General features: G+C 38.4%; 3 protein-coding genes across 3 annotated transcripts; 2 read left to right on the top strand and 1 right to left on the bottom strand.

Annotated features, from left to right (window-relative positions):
• Nucleotides 1-222: 222 nt before the first annotated feature.
• Nucleotides 223-9,727, top strand: pink1 (PTEN induced kinase 1). The gene is made up of 8 exons (XM_041799681.1): nt 223-676; nt 2,133-2,414; nt 2,537-2,640; nt 2,746-2,928; nt 5,467-5,630; nt 5,719-5,846; nt 6,601-6,831; nt 8,387-9,727. The coding sequence occupies exons 1-8, from the start codon at nt 320-322 to the stop codon at nt 8,669-8,671; spliced, it is 1,734 nt and encodes a 577-aa protein (XP_041655615.1). The 5' UTR covers nt 223-319; the 3' UTR covers nt 8,672-9,727.
• Nucleotides 9,728-11,200: 1,473 nt separating this feature from the next.
• On the bottom strand, nt 11,201-15,848 carry LOC121517706 (tubulin alpha-1B chain). Its single transcript, XM_041799682.1, has 4 exons — nt 15,738-15,848; nt 14,579-14,801; nt 14,341-14,489; nt 11,201-12,319 (listed from the first exon to the last, which is right to left on the bottom strand). The coding sequence occupies exons 1-4, from the start codon at nt 15,738-15,740 to the stop codon at nt 11,339-11,341; spliced, it is 1,356 nt and encodes a 451-aa protein (XP_041655616.1). The 5' UTR covers nt 15,741-15,848; the 3' UTR covers nt 11,201-11,338.
• Nucleotides 15,849-18,523: 2,675 nt separating this feature from the next.
• agmat (agmatine ureohydrolase (agmatinase)) lies at nt 18,524-25,809 on the top strand. Its single transcript, XM_041799683.1, has 7 exons — nt 18,524-18,880; nt 22,344-22,546; nt 22,650-22,698; nt 24,330-24,525; nt 25,048-25,227; nt 25,360-25,444; nt 25,529-25,809. Exons 1-7 carry the CDS (start codon nt 18,561-18,563, stop codon nt 25,600-25,602), a joined length of 1,107 nt encoding a protein of 368 aa, XP_041655617.1. The 5' UTR covers nt 18,524-18,560; the 3' UTR covers nt 25,603-25,809.
• Nucleotides 25,810-26,749: the final 940 nt, after the last annotated feature.

Raw genomic sequence — 26,749 nt, 5'->3', positions numbered from 1 at the left:
TATTTAAAGAGCAAGAATATAGCAAAAAATAGCAATTTCACATATTTACATCAAACCGAAAAATTAACTTAAGAGGCGAAAAAAGAGAGTTATCCTGGCAAAGAAGTGACTATTTTTCACTTCTGAATATTAACCTAGCTTTTTATGGATGAATGTGTTTTTCCCGTAGACAGTAAAAAAAAGGATGGGTTATGTTGCGCATGCTCAGTAGCTGCCATTTTTTTGTTTATACAACACTGTCCTTGTAAGCGAAAGGGCTGAGGACTCCCGGATACAAGCGGGCTAATTCAACAGCTTAAGTTACCTTCACGGGTAAATTATGTCTGTAAAACACGCTTTGACCCGGGGGCTCGAGCTGGGCCGGTCGGTCTTTCAGCTGGGTCTCCTTAAACCGGGAGGCCGAGTCGCAGCAAAGCTCCGAGCTGACCGTTTACGTGTAGGCCCGTCGGTCCGCACCGTTCAGCCTCAGGCTTTCCTGCCGTCTCGGTACCGATACTACCGCACCTCTCTGAAGGGCCTGGCTGCTCAGCTTCAGTCCGCCGCGTTCAGACGGAGGTTTGGCGGAGGGTCTCCGAGAAACAGGGCCGTGTTTTTGGCTTTTGGTCTCGGCGTTGGGCTCATTGAACAGCAGCTGGAGGATGACAGGAAGAGTGCGGCGACATGTCAAGAAATCCAGGTATGAAGCACCAGTAAAACTGGAGCTTTGCGCTTCAGTAGCACAGTAGTTGTGGAAAATGTGCGGTAAATTTGAGAATTTTTAGTCGCTACTACTCCCATATTTCACATGTAGAACATCAAGTATTTGTATGTATATTGTTTATATTATAAGTACAACTAAATGGACTGTTCTGGTGCTGTAATAGCTACAACACAAGCTACTGTTTTGATAGAAATGTTCTCTAACTAAACAGCAGTATTTACGCAATATCATACCAGGGGAGTGTTAATGTACAGTGCAGCCATTTGCAGTTTGCCTGTTTTGTGATGTTATTGCCCTGTATGGCCTAAGTAATGACAAGTATGGTTGATAATGGTATTTAAAACTTTCGACTGTCTTGCATCTATTCTTGCATGGTTAAGCCTGTAAAACTTGCCCTAGGAAGGGAGAGAAGTCGCAGTAAACCGAGAGCAAAACAAGCATCAATAACAACAGAATGGCATTGATTAAGTCTGATATAGGAGGAGCTGGGGTGGAGGAGGGATGCAAAAACAGCTTGCAGAGGGAGTAGCAAAGTATAGCCAGGCGAGAGCAGTTTAAATATGGCAGCATGAGTGCTATTAGCCAAAAGCGTGCTTATAGTGTATCAGCTGGCTGCAATCTGATGAGTGCTGGAGTGAAATCAGCTGATTGACTCTGTGGCCTGCCTGAGCTAACGCTATATGCTTGATGTGTGTTATAGCGAATAAGCCTACCTGAGGGCTGGGAAGATTGATTGGCACAACCCAGGCCGTGCTCTGGATGTCTTAGCATATTACCAGCAGCATGTAAAAACAATCTGTTGACAAAATAACATAGTCCACACCTTTAGGAAGGCATAAAGGGCGGATGTGGTGAGTAAGCATGGCCTAGGGTGCCACCTGGGCAGGTAGTAGGGTTTCCACAAGATCCTGGTCATGCTGTAGCTGTCCAAAGGGCCTGAAAACCTTGTAATCAGGCCCCATGATGAACCCTTAGCGCCATATCTGCCTGAAACTTATGCACATGACTGTATGTAATTATGTTTTGGCTCATTTGAAAGTCATAAAGAAAATCATAATGAGTTTATGCCAGTGTACATGTTGTATCATGCCAAGACTATAGTTTTGCTATAATGTGCAGAGATATATTTTCAAATGGAAAAATGGAAAATAATGGAAGCCAGATAAGCCACTTTTGCAGAGGTGTGTGATGTTTTATGAAAGTCAGATGTTTTATGAAATATCTCTTGATAAAAAAAATCCAAACTCTTCTGGTCTAAAAAGTGAAATATTTATTCTTGGTAGTCCTTTAGACTCATCTGCTGTTAAATTCTAGGGGAAGAAGTTATAGGAGTAATAAGCCAGTGTGAAAACTCTGAATTTGTTATAATTCTGTTAGGATGTACACCAATAACCCCTTCTGCATCTTAAAAAATCTTCCTCCACATCTACAGGCAGTGTTCAGCAAGAAAAGATTCCAGGGTCCACTCAAGCCATTTGTGTCTGGATACAAACTGGAGGATTACGTTATCGGGAATCAAATTGGGAAAGGCTCCAATGCCGCTGTGTACGAGGCTGCAGCTCAGTTTGCCCCCCAGAAAGAGAGTAACATCAAAGCTTCCCTTCCCTCTGTTCAGCTGAGAGTAGAAGAAGAGGAAAGAGAACCCACTCGATCTCTGACATGCTGCTCATTCAGGACCTTTCCTCTGGCTATCAAGATGATGTGGAACTTTGGGGTTAGCGTTATATATTCAGACACTGTTTTGTCAACAGTTGAAAGTATCAGACCTGTTAAGGAATACAGATTACAGGCACATACAAGCACTGATAAGGATTTGTTGACTTAATTTGTTTGCAGGCCGGGTCGTCAAGTGAGGCAATATTAAAATCCATGTCCCAGGAGCTGGTGCCTGCAGGCCCTCTGGCTTTTAAGCAGGAGAAAGAACAAATCACTCTGGATGGGTGAGCATCATTAGACCATCACTGCCTGCATTGCTCATCAATGGTTCTCACTAGATGCACAGATTGTGTTAAAGCTGCTGATGAATGTCTGTGATCTGTCTTTAGGCATTTTGGAGTCCTGCCTAAAAGAGTGTCAGCGCACCCTAATGTGATCAGAGTGTACCGAGCCTTCACAGCGGACGTCCCGCTGCTGCCAGGTGCTCAGGAAGAATATCCTGACGTCCTACCATCCAGGCTTAACCCTGCTGGTCTGGGCAACAATCGCACGCTTTTCCTGGTCATGAAGAAGTAAGAGAAGCTGTCTTTGAAACCCTTAAAAAAGTCAGTGAATAAGAATGCTGGAACAAGTGTTGCATTCATTATCCTGTAGTTACAAAGATGAAAATGATCAAGATAATAAATATTACTTATTTATAAGTATCTACAACTATCACCAGAGTAATAGCTCTAAGGCAGAAATACTAGACAAACAAAGCTTAAAAAGCCACATTGCGTCACATACAATTAGGTACTTAAGTGTTAGGACAGTGTTAGGATTTTTATTATTTTGTTTCTCCTCACCACCACAATAGATTTTAAGTCAAACTATCAAAGTGTGACTGAAGTGTAGACTTCTTACTTACTTGAAGAGATTTCATAAAATGGCATTTACCATTTTGCAGTTACAGCAATTTTATTCAGAGTACGCCCATTATTATCAGTTGAAAAGTATGTGAACAGAGTGATATTATTAAAAATATGACTGTTTTCAATAATTTGGTGTAAATCCTTGCTTTCACTGACTGAATCAAGTCTGGAGACCATGGACATCCCAAAATTCCGATTTTCCATGTTGACCTACTGGGTTATGATCAGGTGTTTGACTTGGGCCTAGAAGAATATTCTATTTCTTCGCCTTCATGAACTCTGTGGTTGCTTTGGCCATATGTTTTGGGTCATTATCCATCTGTACTGTGAAGTGCTGTCATATTAGTTTAACAGCATTTGGCTGAATGGGAGCAGATAGTCTCAGTCAGCATTCACATTGTCAATAAACAGGAGTGAGCTTTTTCTGTTGGCAGTCATACATGCCCCATGCCGGAGCACTGTTTCATGCATGTTTGACAGATGGTGTGGTATGCTTTGGATCATGAGCTTTTCTATTCTTTCTTTATACTTTTCTCTCTCTCCATCAGTCTACTACAAGCTTGTCTTGGTGTCATCCATCCAATGAATCTGACTCCAGACATGTGGAGGCTTTTTTATGTTTTATGGTGAAACCTGTTCTTGAATGCTGTCAACTTCTTCTTAGGCCTCTTTGTTTACATTCATGAAGACGTCTCGACAACTTTGACAATGATACACTGACTGCCTACACAGTATCCTTGACTTGTCTAGATAAGTGGTTCCCAACCTTTTTTACTTGGGGCTCCTATTTCTCATTTCCAAGAAAAGCTTAGACCCCCAAAGACCCATACAAAAGATTTATTTTTTAAAAGATTTTAAAATAGATTTCCGCTGTTTTGTTTATAAGTCCCAACAGAGCAGACAAAGCCTCACTTTGATCCCCCCAAAGATTGCATGGTACAGCGGGGAAATGAAACAGGGCTCCAAAAGAAGAGAGATTTCATATAAACGTAGCGTAATATAACATTCACAACCACATGCAATATATATATATATATAATGTAATAGATAACTTGATGCACATTTCTTTTTTGTCAATGCTTTGGGTTCTGTCATTTAATTGATTAACATAGGTGTCTGTCTGTAGCACACATCCCAGACAGAAGGTAGTAGTGACCAATAAACAACAGTTTACAACAGATAATCATTAGAGCACCACACTGCATGCACTGTATCTGAAAATGTGTGGTGTCAGAATCTATTTTAGTGACTATTACTACTACTACCACATTGTAAACATTAAAAGAATTAGTGTAATTATGCATCATGGACTTTTAAAACTAAGTAAGTTAATTTATCAAAATTAATTATTTTTTATCTTTATTCATTCAACAACAAGAGTTTCAATTTGGACTTGCAATAAGTGACTTACCTCTGTCTTAAAACAAACATATTTGAGCCCGGCAGCTTTTCTAATCTTAAAAGAGGATATTAGACTGTATTCTGGATATAAAAACTACAAAGGCAGATGCAAGCTGGGTGAAAGAAAGGCCATATGAAAGATTTGCCACATGGAGGCAAAATAGTAATTTGAATATTACTAGTTTGGGTCAATTTTTGCATGCAGACTCTAATATTTTTAATAATGTGCCTGGTTGGAGCATTCTTTGTAGAATTTCCAACTTTAGTTCTCTGAAAATCTCTTAAATGTTAAAACATATAGGTTTTATAACCAAAATATCCCTACATAAATCACTGTGGACTTGGATAGAATCGAACCATGGATTGAATTGAGTCTGGACCGTGTGAATCGGAATTGAATTGTTTCAGGCAATAAGCGTGATACACAGCCCTACTTCTTAGCTGATAATGTCTGTCCTCTGAATAAAGTAGCTGCAAGTCCTTATTGGTAAATGCTGTATTTTATGAAACCCCTACAAGTAAAGCTGATAGTCTACTCTTCAGTTACATCTTGGTTGTTTTGTTTGAAATCCACTTCAGTGGCACATAGAAGCAAAACGCTAAAAAAATATACTGAACATGCTTCATTTTTTCTTAAGGGAATGCAGAGACCTTATACCACCAGTGATGAGAAATCACTACTTCAGTTGTTTTAAAACTGGCCTTTGTTTATTTGATCATTGAGGATTTTAACCTTAATATGTGCAAACTCAACACTAAGCCATGCAGCTTATGAGCCCCCTGTCTTTGTGTTTTTAGTTACCCCTGCACACTTAGACAGTACCTGGAGGTGTCGACACCTGGCCGAAGGATGGGCAGTCTGATGGTGCTGCAGCTCCTCGAGGGCGTCGACCATCTGTGCAGACAGGGTGTCGCTCACAGGGATCTCAAATCAGACAACGTGCTGCTGGAGTTTGACTCTGGTAAGAGAAACATTCAGTTATCAAGAGATTAGTATGAGATTTGATCACATCAGCTTTATGTTAATTATCTTTATTTGCCTTTTTGAAGCTGGCTGCCCTCGCTTGGTGATCACAGACTTTGGCTGCTGCCTGGCTCAGAGTGACTCCAGTCTGCAGCTGCCCTTTAACAGCGTTTGGGTCAGCAGAGGAGGGAATGCCTCCCTTATGGCCCCTGAGGTACGCTTAAGTAGCTCTTAACTGTTGTTAAGTAAAGGAGGAATGTTCAGCAGTAACTAAGCTTTCTTTAAAGGTCCCTTTACAACTCTAACTGGGTTGATTGTTAATAAAGAAGCAGTGAAGGGAGCCGGTAGCCTAGTGGTTACATCTGTGCTTACTTATATGACCATGTGCAGAGGCTGTTGTCCTCTGGGCACACGGCTGGGGTTCAGGTCTGAACTGTGACTCCATTCCTGCATGTTATTCCCTCTTCTTTCTCATCTTGGTTTAACCTCTGTTCTGATCTTAAATAAAGGCATGAAAAGCCCCCTTATGATACTAAAGCAGTGCATTATTAGCCTATGTGGGTAAAGAACACTGTCCATCATTTTCCTTGCAAATAGATTTAAAAAACAAAATCTTGTCCATTTTTTAACCAGCATACATTTGACCTGTGTTTTGCTGTTATATATCCTTTGGACTTAAGAGCCATTATCTAATTGAAAGTACCCATACCCACAATTAAGACAGCCTTTTGAATTAAGGCTGCAATGCAAATCTTTTTGCTTTCTGGAATATTTTAAACACTGTACATTAGACACTAACTATTGCAAATTTATCACTAGAAAGGAAAAATCATTTTAAAGGATTGTTTTTTTCCTTACAAAGTGCAGATTTAAAGATTTGTATAAGACGTATACAAAAGCCTTCTGTACAATAATCCAGTGCATTTTAGTGTAACTTCTTATTGAATCATTTTAATTTCTGCTCATAGGTGTCCACTGCGGTTCCTGGATGTGGTGTGGTGATTGACTACAGCAAAGCAGACGCCTGGGCAGTGGGTACCATCGCTTATGAGATCTTCGGGCAGCAGAACCCGTTCTATCGAGGACTGGGTCTGGAGAGCAGGAGCTACCAGGAGAAGGAGCTGCCTCCTCTGCCCTCTTCTGTTCCTGCTGATGTTCAGCTCGTGATCCGATTATTGCTCAGGAGGAATCCAAATAAGGTACAGCATGAGAGTTTGTAAAAGATAAATTAGGATAATTTTAGGATAGCCTTTTTTAAATGACTTTTGTGGAAAGACATCAGGCCTATTTAGATTAAATACACTACAATTTAATCAGTCATGGTATCTTAAAATTGTAGAAAATTACTTAAGCTTGCATTTTTGTTTTTGTTTGGCCATTAGAGGACACTGCAAAAGTATATTGTCACCTTACTGAGCTGATAAATATTACTTATTCACACTACAGGAGACATTTAGAAATACTTGTGTTCATTTCATACGTTTAAGACAAACTTTGATTATATAACGTTATTCATTGCTTTTAGTTGTGTGACTGGCGCATTTGTCAGCCCTGCGACTGACTGGCGACCAGTCCAGGGTGTACCCCGGCTCTCGCCCAATGACAGCTGGGATAGGCTCCAGCCCCCTCGTAACCCTCAATGGGATCAGCGGTGTAGAAAATGGATGGATGGAAAAATTAAACTGGCTTAGACATGTTAGTGGCAACTGAGATCAACTTTTTTATACTGTGCAGCAGCGGGAAGCTTTTCCTGCCCACCAGGGGCTGCTTCCAAAAGTGTGTTGCATTACCTTAAAGCTATAAAACAGTTAGTCCTGTTAATATTTCTTTAAAGGTAATAGTAACAATAACCCAGAGCAGTTATTAAATCATGAGCAGAAGGAAGATTTAAAAATTAAACACATGAAGGCATAAAATGATCAAGAAAGAAGTTTAAACAAAATAAAATAAGTTTAAAGCAATCCTTTATTAAGTGAAAAAAAGAAATTAAAAGACATTAGTTAAAGATGAGTTCTGTATGCCTGAATTTAATCTATTGATTTATGTCTCAGTCAGGTAAAAAGGCAGTTAAAGTTATCAAGTCTTGATGAGATAAAAGCCTGTTAAATTGCCCCTGCATCATTAAAAGTTAAAATAATCAAATTGTAGTAACAATTCAAAGATAGAGTAGCACAAGACTGAGTCTGACCTTGAAGAAAGTGTCAGATAAGCTTAAACTGAACAAGCATTTAGCTTTAGGTGGTCTGCTCAATTTCCTGGGGGAAATATCTGCTTCTTTTGGAGCTTACTGTAGCTTTTACTTTGTCTGCCAGTGGATGAAGGCCAGGAAGCATACCAGAGGGGATATCTGGGCCATTTCACTAAAAATAGGCTTAATGGAGCAGTGAAGGGTAAACCAAAACAAGAAAGACCAGCTGTAGAAGTAAAACGTGATACTTGTATGTAAGTTCTCATTACTGTAAGTGTATAAATATGGACATCACCTCCTCCTCTTGTACAAAAATGAAGACAGGAGTGCTATTTAAACCCAGGACATGTGCTTGTGAAGCCATGCCTGCTCCATTTACCAAAGCCTACATTTCAAGTACCACTATCACTTTTAAAGAGCTTATGAATCATTATGTGCGATATCTGCCCCTTTTAAATATTAAAGTAGAAACTAGTGTAGCTTTGTATTTATGTAATGTAACAGTGAATTAAATCACATCAACAATGATAAACCCCTCTCACTCAGTTATGTTATTTTCTCCGCAGCGCCCCAGTGCCCGCGTGGCAGCTAACATGCTTCATCTCAGCCTCTGGGGACGGAAAGCTCTGGCCAATCAGGACAGCGTGGGCATGAAGAAGATTGCTGATTGGCTGCTCTGTCAGTCTGCTGTGGTTCTCCTGAAGGGCTGCAGCGGACCCAGTGGGAACACTGTGGAGGCGGAACTTCAGAGGAGCTTCCTGGCTAATCTGGACCTGGAGGACCTGCGCACCGCCGTGGGCTTCCTGCTGTATGGGCGAGAGCAACGCCAGGCGTGCATACTGTCTGCGTAGATCCTCTCTCTCCTTCAGAAAATAAGCTTTATGAGGCGTGGGGTTAAATCTTGCTTCGATTTTCAGTCAGACTTGTATTTGTAGTATTTATGGGTATAGCCTTTACATCTGATGGCTAGTAAAGTAAACTCCACTAACACTGTACTCCTCCACTGCTCTCCATCACACGACTGTCAGTGATTTTCTGCACATACTATACATTATCGGCCTGTGTAGTTCACCTTTTCGGGCTTCCTTTTATCCAGTCTTTGCTGAAATTATTGTCCTGTATTCCTTCAGGGTTCTAACATAACGCAGCATCAGCAGGATTAAAAATAAGTGCTACTTGTGCACCTTTTTGCACAAGGTACTAGGTCATGTGGGCGCTTTGCATCATGCACTATTAAGGCTACTGTTTGTGGAGAAAAACCCTTTTTCTGTGTGCTTTTCTGCAATGAGTTTCTCCTGTAAACATCTATCTAGAAACACAAATTAGCCCTGAATAGAAAGGTACTAGAGGCAGTTAATGTGTCTGTTATGGAGTGGATTTTTCCTTTAAAGGAATGCTAAACTTTTAAATATTTGCCAGAGAAAATCAAACACTAAGTATCTCAATTAGATCCTATTAAGTATCAGTTAATATTTTGTATTTATAAAGCTAAACTGGACGTTTTATCATTAATTACTAGACCTCTAAGCCACAGCAGCTGTCATACATGAACAGCATCTATCAAGCTTGTTGTCAATGAATGTTATTGTAAGGAAGAGCAAGTTGAACAATGACTTCACAGTGATGATGGATCATGCATATTTCTGATCTACCCTAAGCATGCTTTTTTGTTTTTGTTTGCACTTTATGTCCGTGTTTGCACTTTTTAGAGTCATTTTGAATGGCTGATGATTGAATTTAGTGACTTATTCCATCAGACTTCACTATAAAATGCTTTAATAACTACTGGGAGGAGGGATGAATGTTTAAGAGATTGTTGTTTTCATACTATAGATGGTAATATATTTTTGGAAGAAAATTATGTAGATATCCCTGCTGTTTAAGAATAAAAAATGAAAAAAATTGGTTTGTGCAAATCTCTTCTTGGCATTTGACAACCCCTGTTTCTTAGCAAAGAAATCTCCCAGGAATTTTATACATTTTTAGGTTATCAGTCCATTAAATACTCATAATTAATCAGAGAAATACTCCTGAATTACATCCACTTTTTTGAATTAGAAAATCCAAATTAAATACTGCTTCCATTAAGGGGAACTGAAAGCCAGCAAAGAGCCATAGATCAAAGAAAGTAAAAGGATAAAGTTCTGTGTTCAGCTGTGAGACATTCCTATATTTTAAACAGATATCAACCAGTTTAATTCTCTGCAGTTTTAATGAATTTTGACTCCTTGTAGGCTTTCATTCTATGAAATACACATATTTAGTGGAATGAAACTCTTGTAAGGAAATGGTTTTATTCATCAAATCTGCATAAAAATAGCTGCAAACATTGAGGTGAACCAAAAGTGAGTAAAGGTCATCATTGGCTAAATTTGTTACAAAGAAATCCAGCAAACTCAGAAAACATTCAGACCCCTTTCACTTTTACAATTTTGTTGTCGCCTGATGCTAGAGTAAAAAAAAATAACAATAAAATTACAATAATCTATGCCCAGTACCCCATCATGACGAAGTTATAACAGATTTTTTTTTTGCAAATTTATTAAAGATAAAAACAACCCTGAAATATCACATTGATTTAAGTGTTCAGCTCCTTTGCTAAAACTTGGCATTTAGCTCAGGTTCCTCCCATTTCTCTGAATGTTTGCTTTCACATTAAGTTTTTTGCAAACTCCCACTCTGAGCTAAATTGAAGGTGCTTTTTTTGGCAAAGGGTGTGAATACTCATGCCAATGTGATATTTTAGTTTTTAATTTTTAATACATTTGCACCAATAAAATTTAATAAATAAATCCTGTTTTCACTTTGTCATGACAGAGTAAATGATGGGAATAGTGAATTTTTCAAATGCAGCATCAGGCTGCAACATAAGAAAAATAAAAAGCAAAGGAGGTCTGAATACTTTATGAATGCACATACTGTACATACTGTATGCTCTGAGTTACTTTTAAATACCAAGAAGTTGTAAAAATGAGGAAAAAAAATAAAATCTGCCACAAAAATATGAAAGATACAAACACTTCCATGATCATCTTTGATTACTGATATATATTAATAGATTTATTTGGCTCTAATTGTTGATGGTCTTTTAAATGCATCATTAAATTTATCTGTATAAAAAACATATATTAGTAAATATTCTAAAATAGCCATAAACCTTTATGTTCATTGCATTATAAAACAGTTTAATTTGGCTTAAATTCTGCATTGCACAGATTCAATTTAGCATTACTATTTGTACTTCATGATGAAAGCTGCAGATTTGTTTAATAAATTAAAAGTAATTATAAATGTAAATTGGGGTAACTCAACCAATAGTTTACCCACCATTGGGTATAATAAAATAGCAATAAGGTCTGAAAAAATAACAGAAAAACAGCTTTAAGTTACAGCATGTTTATTTAGGACAGAGCAGAATTGGCATGTAAACAATTTTACTCTGAACACAACCAAACATTTCTGTTTGGAATGTAATTAAGAACAAATGAAATCATTTGTTTTTGTGCTTTTATATCTTCTTAAAACTCCTCTCCTTCCTCCTCTCCCTCACCCTCGATGGAGTCGACTCCCACTTCTTCATAATCCTTCTCCAGAGCGGCCATGTCTTCTCTGGCCTCGGAGAACTCTCCCTCCTCCATTCCCTCACCCACATACCAGTGAACAAAGGCACGCTTAGCGTACATCAGATCAAACTTGTGGTCCAGGCGAGCCCAGGCCTCTGCAATAGCAGTGGTGTTACTGAGCATGCACACGGCCCTCTGGACCTTGGCGAGATCGCCACCAGGAACCACAGTGGGCGGCTGGTAGTTGATGCCAACCTTGAAACCAGTCGGGCACCAGTCCACGAACTGGATGGAGCGCTTGGTTTTGATGGTGGCGATGGCAGCGTTTACATCTTTGGGAACCACGTCCCCACGGTACAAAAGGCAACAAGCCATGTATTTGCCGTGGCGAGGGTCGCATTTGACCATCTGATTGGCTGGCTCGAAGCAGGCGTTTGTGATCTCAGCTACTGAAAGCTGCTCATGGTACGCTTTCTCTGCAGAGATGACAGGGGCGTAAGTAGCCAGGGGGAAGTGAATACGGGGATATGGCACCAAGTTGGTCTGGAACTCAGTCAGATCAACATTCAGGGCACCATCAAAGCGAAGAGAAGCAGTGATGGAGGACACGATCTGACTGATCAACCTGTTCAGGTTGGTGTAAGTGGGGCGCTCGATGTCGAGGTTTCTACGGCAGATGTCGTAGATGGCCTCGTTGTCCACCATGAAGGCACAGTCAGAGTGCTCCAGGGTGGTGTGGGTGGTCAGGATGGAATTGTAGGGCTCCACCACAGCGGTGGACACCTGAGGGGCCGGGTAGATGGAGAACTCCAGCTTGGACTTCTTGCCATAGTCGACAGATAGACGCTCCATAAGCAGGGAGGTGAAACCGGAGCCGGTGCCACCTCCGAAGCTGTGGAAAACCAGGAAGCCCTGGAGGCCGGTGCACTGGTCAGCCTGGGAACAGACAGGAAGACATAATTAAAGTGTCATTTTATTATATTCTTAGGCCAGAAAGACATTGTTAACTATCTGAGCCTAAGTTTTCTGCCTTTTTAACCTCCTGAGACCTGAGCCGTTTGGAATGTATTTTTAGTTTCTCCCACTTATTTGGGATCAGTAGGACCTGATAAGTGTAAAAACTCAGCCTAGCTTTGTAAAGGAATTCATTTTGAACAAACATGCTGTCCATTATCAACACAAATTCTCTAAAATGTCAAAGACACTGTAAATTTTCAGTGAATTTGTTTTAAAACATATTTTTAAAGTTTTCCATTAAAAGTACCCCAAAATTTCTTCAAATATTTCCCAAATGTTTCAGTTAAACTTTACCACAAAATCTAAAAATTCTTACAACCTTTTCCCTCCAAAAACATATAAATTCCTGAACATTTAAAAAATTGCACAAAATATTAAAGCAATTCTGCCTAAAATAAAAAATGTACTAATATATTCCCCTTGGTTCCATGAAAATTCCCCCAAACCTCCTAACAAATTTCTTGAAGTTTCCCCTCAAAAAGCTGGAAACTTTCCAAGGACACCGCCCCCCAATTCCCAATACAAACCCCCAATTCATCAAATATAAATTCCAATTTTCCTCAAAATTCCTAAAAAAAATTTTAAAATCCAGATACATTTCTCAAAAGCAACAAACACATTTCCCAAATACACATGAAAATGCCTGAAAATTCCACAGCAAAAAACGTCTTATGAAACTCTTCAAAATATGCCAACATATCCCAAGATTTCCAAGAAAATACTTGAAATATCCAAGATATATTCCCCAAAATATCCATAAAAATTCCTGAAAATTTTATAGCAAATTCTGCCATTATTCCAAGTAAATTACATAACCATTAATGGACAATCTAGACAATTGTCTAAAAGATTCTTATAGCAGAAATTATGACTGTGCTGTAGGAAAGCCTGCGTGTACTGTCCTCATACTTGCTTGCAGGCTCTCTGGAGGTTAAATGTGTTTTTCCCTGTTATAGTTGCCGATTGTACATTCATGGTGAATTTATATTGGGTCTTGGTGATAATATACCAAAGAGTACGGCCTTGACAGGGATAGAAATGGATAAAAATGTCTTGAATTGCCTGGAATTGTTCTTTCATATTCCGATCAGGATTTAGAGTCAGTCATAGCACTGAAACGTCACTTGTCAAAGTTATCAGTGATCTAAAACTCAACAGTTATTTAAACAAACCCTCCATCCTGGTATTGTTAGATTACAGTTGCGCCTTTGGCACAGTTGACCATGACATCTTACTAAACAGACTGGACAATTACATTGGACAATAAGGATCTGTCATTCAGTGGTTTAAATCACATCTAATGGAAAAATCCTTTTCAGTTAAACTTGGCATCTTCTCATCTGAAACTTTCAGAATCAGTTATGGGCGCCACAAGATTCAATCCTTGGTGCGCTGTTATTCAGCCATTACATGCTTGCCCTTTTTTCCATCTTGCAAAACTACAATGTGATACACAGTTCATATTTAAATTGTTCATTGCTTTTGCTTTCATTGTTTGACTGGAAAGAACATGTTCAGTTTTATTCTGCAACTGCTCATGTAAAGCTGTTATTATCAACTGTGGGTGCCACAAGGTTTGGTCCTTGGTCCACTGTTAGTCAGCCTTTACGTGCTTCCCTTTAGTTCCATCATAGAAAAAAACAATGTCTCATGCTGTTCATATCTAATGTGTTTATTGCTTTTGCTTTTATTGGGTTTTTTTTTTGGAAAGAATTACTCAGTTTAATTTGGCAATTTCTCACCTGAAACTCTGAGTATCAGTTGTGGGGTGCCACAAGGTTCAGGCCTTGGTCCACTGTTATTTATATTTTCCATTCATATCAAATGTTTTTAATGCATTTGCATTTGTTTAGTTTGTTTTTATTTTCTCGCACACACATTGAGTTGACCTTTGTATGACATGCTATTCAAATTTAACTGACTTATATCTAGTTGCTCACCAGTTTGCGGATCCTGTCCAGCACCAGGTCGATGATCTCTTTGCCGATGGTGTAGTGCCCTCGGGCGTAGTTGTTGGCAGCATCCTCCTTACCGGTGATCAGCTGCTCAGGGTGGAAGAGCTGCCTGTAGGTCCCAGTGCGAACCTCATCTAAGGAGACGGATTGAATTACAAATTATCTTAGTGTTTGACGAGCTTAAATCATGAGCCAACTTTGGATGTGTTTTATGTGAGTTTACCAATGACAGTGGGCTCCAGATCTACAAAAACAGCTCTAGGGACGTGCTTTCCAGCTCCAGTCTCGCTGAAGAAGGTGTTGAAGGAATCATCTCCTCCTCCGATGGCCTTGTCGCTGGGCATCTGTCCATCCGGCTGGATCCCGTGTTCCAGGCAGTAAAGCTCCCAGCAGGCATTGCCGATCTGGACTCCAGCCTGACCAACGTGGATGGAGATGCACTCACGCTGGAGGGGGGTAAGACAAAGAAGATTTGGATTAGAGAGGAGCTGAACCTTGAACTGCTAATAAGGAAAGAGATTTTCCATGACTGCTGCTAATTAAAATGGACAAAAAGAAGCTATTTGTCAGGGCAAGAATTAAAACCTTCCACACTTTGATGCCAAGTTCTCCTTAATAGCCTTTTCTTGGAAGAACGACTGAATGATGCACACAAAACTGCAAATGAATTTGATTTTCTGAGAAAGCACTCCCAATTGAGGCTTTGCATGATTGTACAGGAGCCCATGCTTTTTCTGCTGCGACACAAGAGTGTGTCTATTGCGCATGGGATTACTGGAGGGAGAGAGGATTATCTAGGTCAGACATGTTGCAGTGAGCTGTCTCTTTAAAAAGCCCAATTTTCACAAAGAAATTCAGCACTATCTAATGAATTTATAGTATGTAATAAATGGAAATGTACCAAAGTGATTCTTTATTTTAAACACAAAGACAGCTGGAGGATTTTTGCCATTTTAGATTGAAAAGTCTCTTGAAAAAATATCACTGATGAAATACTTATATAACAGCTTTATTTCTCCATAAAGAGGCTACAGAAAGAGACAGACACGATGATGAACTGGTAAATAAATCTACAACAGTGCTCACAGTGTAAGCTTATTCACAGAAGGTATGAAGGGGAGGATTAGGAGTTTTTCGAGCAGGTATGTAGGCTATGAAACCACGTGAAAACCTACTTTCTTATCCGTAAGGGAAGATATCAAAAATATTCCTTCCACAGCAACAGCAGGCTCTGCTATTAGGTATAACTCGACATAATGTTAACATACCGTTAGCTACATCTCCTCAGAAACACCTGCTTATCCTCGTCATCCCTTTGAATTTAGGTCAAACTACAAGTCTGTAAATTTAGTATTAGAAATATGTCGTAAGGTCGCACTTACCATGATGGCTTGTCGATATTATGCAATGTAACGTGACAAGCTCGGGTGTGATGTGTCCTGGTCTGAGGTGAGCGCCGTCTGAAGCGGATTTGATGGAGTATCACAGTCTGCCTCTACAGGGCGACAAGTGCAGTACTCACAAAATCAAAAAATACTGCACCCCCACCCCCCCTTCTGCAGCACAGAGTAACTGTTTCACATCCATGACAGATACTTTTATATAATAGCCTACGACATCAATTATAACGTGTAAGAATGCAGATACATAATGCAAATTACAGCGTATTAATTAAATAAATTAATTTAATAATTAAATAGAATACAGTAAGCGATAATAGGAAAACGAATTAAGCTCTTGGATATAAAAATAAACTTTTGTGGGACACAAAGAAAATAAAATGTACGTGCATAACGTCACTAAGTACGGAAGCCCTAAAGGCTTGGCTACAGTCAAGCGCATCTTTCCTGAAAGGTTCGTCTCATATTTGCCAAAACATCTTAATGATCCCCAAGAAATATTCTGTCACAACAGTTGAACTTTCTAGAACGTGAGCATGCCGTTACATAAAACCAGCATTTCTTAAAGCAGGGGTTCTCAACCTTTTCAGCCTGCGACCCCTTAAATGAAGGTGCCAGAGACCGGGGACCCCCACCGTACCTGTAGGTGGTTGGACAGTCATGCATACTGAAGAATAGTCACGTGCAGACAAGGCCGCTCATAAAGGGGGGGATGAAAGGGAGAGCTTCCTGGAGCCCAGCCAAGCTGGGGGCCCATGGGGTCAGCAAAACCATGATCATGTAAAGTTAAGCTGTGATATCCATGTTTTACACTGAATCTGAATAATAAAGCAACAAATATCTTTTTGGTGCCATCTTAAAAATGTAAATCCAATCAAAATGGGTAAAAATGATGAAAAAAGTGGTGGATTAGGTGGTGAAATGGGGTGTAAAAGTAGCAGAAACCGGTTAGAAGTGTTAAAAATGATTTGCAAAAAATTGCAAAACAGGGTTGAAGTGGCAAAAATCGGGCACAAAAAATGGTTATAGGATTAAGAAGTGGCAGAAATAGGTCAAAAGTGGCAAAAATCTGTTGAAAATTTGCTGAAATGGGATTTTAAAAGTGAGAAAGTGTTTTAAACTTGCAAAAATGGGCATTACCAATAGTGAAGTGTGGTTAAAATGGGCAGAAATGGGTGCAAAAACAGGTAAAAAGGAGTTAATAGTGGAAATAATGGGTCACCAGAGGCAAGAATTGGTGGAAAATAGCCAGAATTGTTTACAACTGGCAAAAAAGCAGAAAAATACGGTGAGAAGGTTTTAAAATTGACAACATTTGGTTAAGAGTGGCAAAAATGTGCTAAAATTGGTAAAATTGGTGCAAAGTGGTAAAACTGTGTGAAAAAGAGGAAAAAATGGATCCAAACGCTGTAGGAATTGATGAAAAGTGGCAAATACTAGTGACAAGACTGGGCAGGAAAGAAACATTTCAAAAATATTTAGTTTTTTAAGGCATCTGGCGATCCCCCTGTAAGTGTCTCACGGCCCCCAATAGGGTCCCAACCCCAACACTGAGAACCACTGTCTCAATAAAATCCCCAACAGGATAAGCAGTATAGAAAATGGATGGATAATTAGTGTCATTATTGAATCAAAAGTGTCTAAATGAATCAGTCAACAGACTGAAATTTGTATCAAATAGAGTAAAATACACTACTGGGGGGGTGGGGGGGCCTCCTCCCTTAAAAACGTCCAGATGGTGTGGTGCAGCTCTGTAAAATAATGTAAGTGAATTTAATTTAACCATATTAAAAATATTCCTCATAAACAGGGAAATTGTGGTTAAAACATACATTTAAATGCATAATTTTTTTGTAAAAATTACACATTTGTTGCTGAAGGGGGGCCTTGTGTGATATTCTTTCTGGAAGCTAAAATCCCTGGCTATGCCCCGATACCAACAGTCAAATATAGTGGTGGTAGTGCGATTGTCTGGGGCTGCTTTGCTGCTCCAGGACCGAGACCACTTGCCATAATGGATGGAACCTGGTCTCTACCAGAAAATCCTCCAGACATCAGTTCATGACCTCAAGCACACTTGGGTTTCACACAGGACAGTGAGCTAAAACATACCAGCAAGTCCACCTCTGAATGGATTAAAACAGTGGGTCCCAAACTTTTTAGCTTGTGACCCCCAAAACAACAGCGCCATAGACCATCCAAAAAGTAAAGATTAGAAGAGCAAAAAAAAAGAAAAGAAAAAGTAAAAGAGAAGTAAAGAAGAGAATTTTTTTTTCGATAAATGATATCATCATCGAAAAACTACATCTCGTATTAACTCAGATTATCTTTAAAATTAAAATTTGTTTGAAGATCAGAAATATAAAAAAATGGGAAAAGGGCAAATATTTTTTGACATTATTGTACGTAAAAAAAAAAATCTTGCATTATAACTTAATTTTATATACTTTTTTCTCTTCTGTAGTATTTTTTCCTGTCCCTCCCACCTGCTGTTTTATGGACCTATGCTGCCTTCATGGTCAGAGTAGTGTTGTACTTTTCTAAATCACAGTCACGGACAATGAATAAAAGTGGAAAATATTGGTCTACTCCCTACCTAAAGAGTGACGTGATTTCGCTGGAAATGTCTTTGATTATCAGAAATGGGATATTGAATATTAAGTATCAAATATTAATCAAATATACCCCTTTTCCCTCTCCTCTGTGAAACGTTGAAAGTTACAACCATGACTGCTCTACCTGAAGTATCAGTAGGGGATCGTGTCAGTGGCTGGTCAGCAGCTCCATGTCAAACTACCAGCGAACATGTTTGCACTGTTCAGGAACATTAATTTAACTCGCACTGTCACTCCTTCGTCTTTCAGAGGAACGAAAGCAGACATTTTCTCTCCTGGTACAGGGAAAGCTTTAATTTTGTGCAGCGATAGTCGAAGTTTGTGCAGAAGTCTTACCCGAGAGTGTTCAGGGAGCCGCTTCAATGTTCCTCCGAGCGCCGAGTTTGTTGCGAGGGTGTCGGGGATCCCCACCATGGCCAAGTTACCCTACCAGGAGACAGCAGACGGGCTCGATGCGGCGTTTATCGGCGTCCCTATAGACACCGGGACCTCCAACAGACCTGGAGCAAGGTGGTGCATTTTCCTCTAAAAGCTTTATAAATGTGCATGTTTACAGTAGTAGAGTCAGTATTGAAATTAGGCCACACTGAAACTTGTAGCAGGAATAGACAGCACTTCAACTGAAGATTTCAAAGGTTATAAAGTGTATTTTAAAGCTCCTGTGAGGGTTTTCAATGTAACGGACTTCTCTGTACATTTAGGGACAGTTGGAATTACTCTTGCTGTACAGTGGTTTTATTACGTAGAATTGCTGCACATGGTAGGTGTCGGAAGTAGAATTTAAAAGACCGTGGTTTTAACTGTTGAAAGAGAGAAACATGCACAGGACAAGGTATGCAAACATTAAGATATTCTATCACTTTATTGAAGTGCTTAGCCTATGTTTTTAAAGGTGCTAAGTTAATTTTCTCAGTCCAAGGGGGGCGCCAATTCGCAAAAATCTGAAAAGGTTTACGTGGGAGCTTTAAATTTATCATTAGCCAGTCAAACATTTAAAAAATATTTAAGATTTCCAAGCGTTAATTTTACAATAGTGGTAGAAACTACATAGAAGATGTTTTAGAAAATTAAATTAGTATTTACGGAAGTTTTAGGTCGGTGCCCTGCTCTACAGCAAATCATACCATTGTGTCTTATAAGATCTGTTTTGCTGATGAATTCAGATTCAGAAAACTATTGTCTGTTATGAAAGAAAATTGTCTTAGGTGTGCAACACACAATCCAAATAAATTATATAAAAACAGTACATTTCTAAAAACAGAGTAAAGATGGTTAAAACAGAAGAAAAAAATTAGACAGTATTGAATAATACATTTAAGTACTTTTTGTACACATTTTCCTGGTATGCTTATTGTTTATTTGAGATGTTTATGGCCGTAGGAATAAAAGAATTTTGGTAGCTTTCTTTCGAGGCTAGGGGGAATTTATTGCCATTTTGTTTATTTAGGGGAAAAGTACAAAATATGTGTACTATTAACTGTATTTATTTATGTATTCATATTTCAATATATTTTTGATTTCAGTAAGAAAAAATCACCAAGACCAAGGTATCTTTCAGAGGTATGATGTGCACAATTAAATAAAAGAAGGGACAAAACAACACAGTTGAAATAAGTACAGAAACATCTTCAAGCATGCACTCATTCTTGAAACCAATGCCCTGTTAAATAAGTGACCTTGTAAAAAATAAGCAAGCCAGTCTGGCTGCAGACCATTTATTTCTGATGGCCACTCTCACAGACATCGGACACAAGTGCTAAAACTTCTAAAAATAAAATCAGATTAACTCCCTGGTAAATCTACCACCGTCATGGCTGAAAAGAACACAAACCTTTCAAAATAAAATCAGATTAAACTTCCATATTTGATTAGTTGGACACTGGAAGTATTTGTACTATTTGTTAGAACCGATAAATGTGCAATATAGTTTATTTATAGAGCGAATCCTCTCCTTACATGGTATTTTAAAATTAGAATCAGACTGCACTTCCTGTTAAGTGTTTAACTAGTTTATATTTAACTGATTACTCATTATCATATGTTACTTACACTTGCTATTGATTTGTATAGTAAAGACAGGCGATGAACAGGAGACAGCGAAATAAGTTCAGAGGGATATAAGCTCATTGAATCTGCAGTTGAAGCTTTTAAAAAATATATTATTTACTCTAAAAATGCAATGAGCTCAATTTAATATTTCATATAGGACAAAATAAGCATATATGCCTGCTTGCACTGCAAAAAGCTATTCTATTTTCCCTCTCAAAATAAGAGAGAGACTGAAATTAGTGGTAGGTCTTTTGTGAACGAGCCGGTTCAAAAAGCCAACTCTTTCATGTGAACGAGAAAAGCCGGATCCCATTTGACAGCCGTTTTAAATCATTATAACTATTACTTTTACTATTTATTCGTATGTTGTTTGTTTATTATGTGATTTTTAGGAATGATCTTTTGCACACACACTTCCATAGGCATCTGGCATTAGGGACACAAGCTTGATGGTTTAACATGAATATTTTATATCAAGTGTGTCAAACAGCCCAGCTGGTGAGCAGATTTCATTTGACCTGCAAGATGTTTTGGGGGGGATATGTACAAAAATAATAGCATGATATTTTCATCAGATCAAAAAATTTAGCACAGTTGGAGTAAAATACTAGCACAAATATCAATCAAATGTCATGATATTGCTAAATCTGGCAGGTCAAATGAACATAACTGGTACCTGAATGAGGAGCTGTTTGGGAGCCGAAAGAGCCGGCTCTTCTCCCTGTGCCGAACCAAATGATCTGGATCCCTGAAAAGAGCCAAAATTCCCATCACTATCTGAAATTAATGAAGGCCTTGGGCAAAGATCATAAAACCTGCATTCTTCCAAATAACCAGCAGGGGGCAACCCTGCAGCTTTGCAAATAGGTCATAAGTGAAGTCCAGCAATCATTGACCCATTTCCCACTTGCTTCATTACCTCAGTAGACTGAAGTCACTATGAGTTTATGATCTCACTCACTTGTTCAAAGTCTGCCTTACAACGCAGCATTTATAGTTTCAGCCAGTGGTGTAGCTGTGCCTGCAGAAGTGGGTATATGCTTAAGTCATGCCCCACATATTTTAGTGACCCATCTTGTGTCATAGATGACTCTTTATATTTGTTTTTGTGCACTGACACTAAACTTCTCTTGCCTGATTTCAGGTAGTAAAGTTTACTGTAAAATTATAATGGAGGCAGACTGATAGAAAGTGGTGCCACCAGCTTCAGTTGCATCAACCAACCAGTGAAGGCAAGAACAAGGACTAGCCAGTTAGAGGCAGAGTAAGGCAAGCTTCTTCTCCATCCTAGAACAGAATACAGTATATGACTGAATGACGTGCAAAAGGATTTAGAAAAAGATATAGTGACTAAAAAGTACGTGTATATACTTAATATGCCCTGCAATAGGCCACTGGCTTTAGCCAACTTTAAAACCTGTTTGTAGATGAGAGCTGAAGTCGGTATTTCTGGCACACCTTCACTAACCAAAGTGCATGGAGGATGAGTAACATCTGGAAGGAAACAAAGAGCTCCAGCAACACTTGTGGTTTATAGAACAACTTTATAAGACCGATGGCTTGTAGTCCTTGTCCAAGTCATGTAGACACGTCTTTGAAATCCATAAAATCAACAAGAAATACAAAAATACAGTTTAAACAACTAATACATATGTTTATTCTCAAACAATCCTTCATTTGTATAGACTTTTTATGGGTTTTGTAAGTAAAGTCTTTTAAAGCAACTTTATTGTGGATGAATTTAGTGGCGTATAAATTACAGCATATCCCTGAGAAGTGTTGTGTATTAACAAGTTGCAGCACAGAATTATGTTTGTGGAATTCAGGTACCTTAAAACTGACCAAAAATAAATGTATTTTGGTGTTAATTTGACCCCTTTGCAGTATAACTACTGGATTAAAATTCTATTTTTTGTGTCTGCAGGTTTGGCCCCAGGCAGATCAGAACCGAGTCTGCATTGCTGAGAGCGTATAACAGCGGCACCAGAGCAGCACCGTACGAGTCTGTCATGGTGGCAGACATCGGGGACGTCAATGTGAATGTTTACGACCTGAAAGACACCTGTAAACGCATCAGAGAGGCCTACAGGAAGATCCTGGCCACTGGATGTATCCCTCTCACCATGGGTAAAAAAGGAGAAATACTTTATGTTTTATTTATTTATTTATTTAAATCTTTAGTGTGTATAACAAAGATAGTTGTGGAATTTTTTTTGGAATCTATTTGCAGGTGGTGATCACACTATTGCATATCCAATCCTGCAGGCTGTTGCTGAGAAGTAAGAGGCCCTTCTGCTGTTACTGTGCAAAAATGCCCAGGGACCACAGATGAAAATTAGCGTTATAGCTAACTCTGGCTTGACAGTTTTGTTTTGCATGGCCCATGTCAAATAAACTAATAAATAAATATAATATATTTAGATCAAGTTATTTTTTTCCCTTAACCCCAAACGTTTGTTTGTAATGCATTTTAGTTTTTCTCACTTATTTAGGATCAGTAGGACCTGATAAGTAGAAAACCTCAGCCCTGCCTTTCAGTCAGTAAGGCCTGGCATGAAGTAAAATTTTCATTAAAAGTTCTTGGTCTTTGAAAACTCCCTTTAAAATGATCAGAGTTCCAAATCATAAAAAAATTCCCCTAAATGGTCAAAAATTTTCACGACATTACCAGAAACTTCAATGAAATTCTCTTCCAAAATACACCAAAATATCTTCAAATACTCCCCAAGCTTTTCAGTAAACATTTCTGTAAAAAGCCTAAAGATAAAAATTACATTTTCTCCAAAATTCCACAAAAATTCCTGAAAAGATTTCCAGCAAACCGCCCCAAATTTTAAAGCAAATTTCACTTAACATTTCTAATTCCAAAAAAAGTCCACCTAAATTCCACTGACAGTTTCCTAAAAAAGATTCCCCCAAAGATCCAATTAAGTCCCTGAAAATTCAATGAAAATTCAGGAAAAGATTTCCAGATTTCAAATCAAATTCCCAAAACTTAAGAAATAAAATTCTAATGAAAAATACAAAAAATGTAAACATTTTAACATCAGCTCTAAGTAAAATCCCAAAGATCCCTTTAAAAGGGCCCCAAAATGTCCTGAAATGTTCCCCTAGCATTTCAGGAAATCTTTCTGGAAAAAGCTTAAAGATAAGCATGAAATTTTCACCAAAAATTTCATTAGAATTCCTGACCATTTTCAGGCAAATTGCCCCAAATTTTAAAGCAAATTTTACTTAAAGTTTATAGTGAAATTACCCAAAAAATTACAGATAAATTCTTCCTAAATTCCATGGAAAATTTCCCCCAAACATCAAAAGTCCCTAAAAATTCCTTGAAAACCAGCAAAATGTTGAAGGGAATTTGCCACCCAAATTTCTAAAACTAAAAAAAACAATAATAATTCCCCCACATTCTCACAAGCCCAAAAGTACCTGTTAAAAGTTTTTGATGCTCAGAGAGGAATCTGGAGACCCTTTTTTTAACCAACAATTAAAAAACTCGAAATATGCAGGAAATCCCCGTCATGAATAATAAAGAGGATCTAAGAACTGTTTTTTAATTCAATTTGTCATTTTTGGATGTTAAAAAAGGGCATATCTGTAATCATTCATTTATTTTTTACTTTTCAGTTGAAAAAAAATTTTTTTGTTGTTGATTTCAAACCTTGAATATCTAACATTATTATTGTGTTGTTACATATTAACTGTATTATTCTGCTGCAGGATGAACTTTTAAGCATATTAACCAGACTGTAGGATGTTGATAAGACGTATGTTTACCCTTCAATATTTAACAAAAAGTGTAAGAGTTTGGACAAATTTTCAAATCTAAGAAAAGAAAACTAAAGATTAACTTCATGCTCAAAATTTCTGTGAACTTGCACCTTTTTCGTGTGTCATAACTTATCAGGCACGGCCCGGTGGGTCTGATCCATGTGGACGCTCATGCAGACACCAGTGATGTGGTCTTGGGGGAGAAGATCGGACACGGGACTCCATTCAGACGTTGTGTTGAGGAGGGACTGCTCGACTGTAAGAGAGTGGTCCAGATCGGCCTGCGGGGTACAGGATACTCTCCTGATTCATATGAATGGAGCCGGGCACAGGTAATATTACTGCAATATTACAAGCATCATTATTTCTAAGAAAAAAAAAGATTTTTTTTCTGTCGATAATGCCACAAAAAAGAGCTTGTCATCATGTGCAGCATTGACTGTAGGTTAGGTGAATGATATGACTGAAAGATGGTGATAAAAGATGAATGAAGGACTTAAGCAAATACATGCAAAGATTTTTGTGTAATTTATTATTGTTCTCTCAATTCATAAGGTAGAGCAGATTTATTTAAAAAGCACCATCAATGCATAAGGAGATTCAAGTTGCTTTAGAAAAACAAAACCAGGGAATAAGAAACATTAAGAACATACAGATAAAAACAATACAAAATAGATTTAAAAAACAAAGCCACAAAAAAGCAAATTAATAGCAGAATTAATTAAGACTGGACAAAGTGTTTGAACTGATGAGATACATTGTTTAGTCAGTGACATTTTTAAAATATTAGTTTTTGTTTGAGAGTCTGAGATATTGTCCCATTAACTTTCTTAATTTTGGGTATTTTTGTTCAGGGTTTCCGTGTGGTACAAGTGGAGGAGTGCTGGTTCAAATCTCTGGCTCCTCTCATGGCTGAGGTCAGGACTCAGATGGGCAGCGGCCCAGTTTATCTCAGTTTCGACATCGATGCTCTTGACCCTGGATTTGCCCCTGGAACGGGCACACCAGAGATAGCAGGCCTTACTCCCATACAGGTAAACAGTGAAGCAGGCTTTAATCTTTCAGAATGAGCTTCCACAAGTTTAACTTGGAAACAAACTTTGTCTTTTTATAACTTTTTCTCTCCCTTCTTCCTGATATATTAATTTTCTCATGGTTGGATTCAGGGGGTCGAGATTATCCGAGGCTGCCGTGGTCTAAACCTTGTTGGATGTGATCTTGTGGAGGTGTCCCCACCCTATGACACCACAGGTAGTTTTTACACCTTATTTCAGTAATATTAGTTTAGAGTTTTCAATATAGTCATCATCTTTTTTTTGTTTTTTTCCTCAACAGGGAACACTGCACTGACAGGTGCCAACCTCCTGTTTGAGATGTTGTGTGTCCTCCCGAAAACAAAATATTACTGATGGATATAATGATGCAGAACTGAACCAGGAGCATGCCCACCCTGTTTAGGAAGCTGTCCTGCAGATTACACCTGTAAGGAAGAGAGATACAGCTGATTTAATCAGTTAAGCAAAAGTTTGCAACCATTTCAAGGTTAAATTAATGACTAAAGACGAATGGTAACCTGCAACAGTAAAAGAAAAATTACTAGATTTTATGACATGAGATTGTTTATTATGGTTTGTTTTCAAAAAATGAATAAACCAATCACATTCTAAGTGTCAGTGAACTCTCATGTGTTATCATTATTACAAAATGGTGAATCATGACCTGCTTTCAGAAATCTAGCCTGGAAAGAAAAGACAAAAATGGTCAGTACTGAAAGAAGAAATGCACACATTTTATAAGAACAAGAGCAGAATTTAAGTAGGAGAAAAATAAAAGAAAAATGTTTTAGGGCAAAAATTCCTCCAACAGTGTTTTTATTTTTTAATTCTCAGTTTTCTCTCACCTGTCAAGGCCAAATACATGATTCCTTGATTAGAAACACTACCTAATATTATTATAACTATCGAGGATAAAGATACGCTGGCTTTTAATTTGCATATATTTTAGCTGTTACTTTGGTGCAAAGTTGCCTAGTTATCTGATATGACTTACTAATTTGCTAGCTGGCTAGCTAATTCAATGCATGCTGTAATGTTTTACGATTAGCGCTTGAGAAACCCCAATTATTTGGCTGTTTTGATAATAAAACGTTCTTTAGTGAGCTAGCCGAGAGACTGGCCCCAACGCAAATAAATCAAATGGTTGTTTGCACGTGCGCTCTTAAAACAGCCAATCAGCGCGGGCATTGATGTAAACACGGAAGTAGGAGAACTGATGCCACCGAACATCGACTAGATACGAGAAGAGAAAGGTGAACTTATGATATTAGAAATGGGAAATTATTTATCTCACTTTTTAAAACAACAAGAACCACCTGGTAAGAGTTAGTATGCCTCACTGGTGAATTTCAAACTGGGAAATTGAAAGTTTTACTCAGTGTGAACTAGAGAAAAGACTTATTTGGTTATTCTCTTCAGAAATATGCATGTATTTTAGATTTATATATATTGCACTTTTAGATAACTACTGCTAAGCGTGATAAAAATATGCTATTGCTTA

The sequence above is a fragment of the Cheilinus undulatus genome, linkage group 11 (assembly GCF_018320785.1).
Source record: "Cheilinus undulatus linkage group 11, ASM1832078v1, whole genome shotgun sequence".
In the NCBI taxonomy this organism is placed as follows: Eukaryota; Metazoa; Chordata; class Actinopteri; order Labriformes; family Labridae; genus Cheilinus; species Cheilinus undulatus.
Note: the sequence above shows the minus strand (reverse complement) of the source record. Positions and strands in the feature narration are given on the sequence as shown.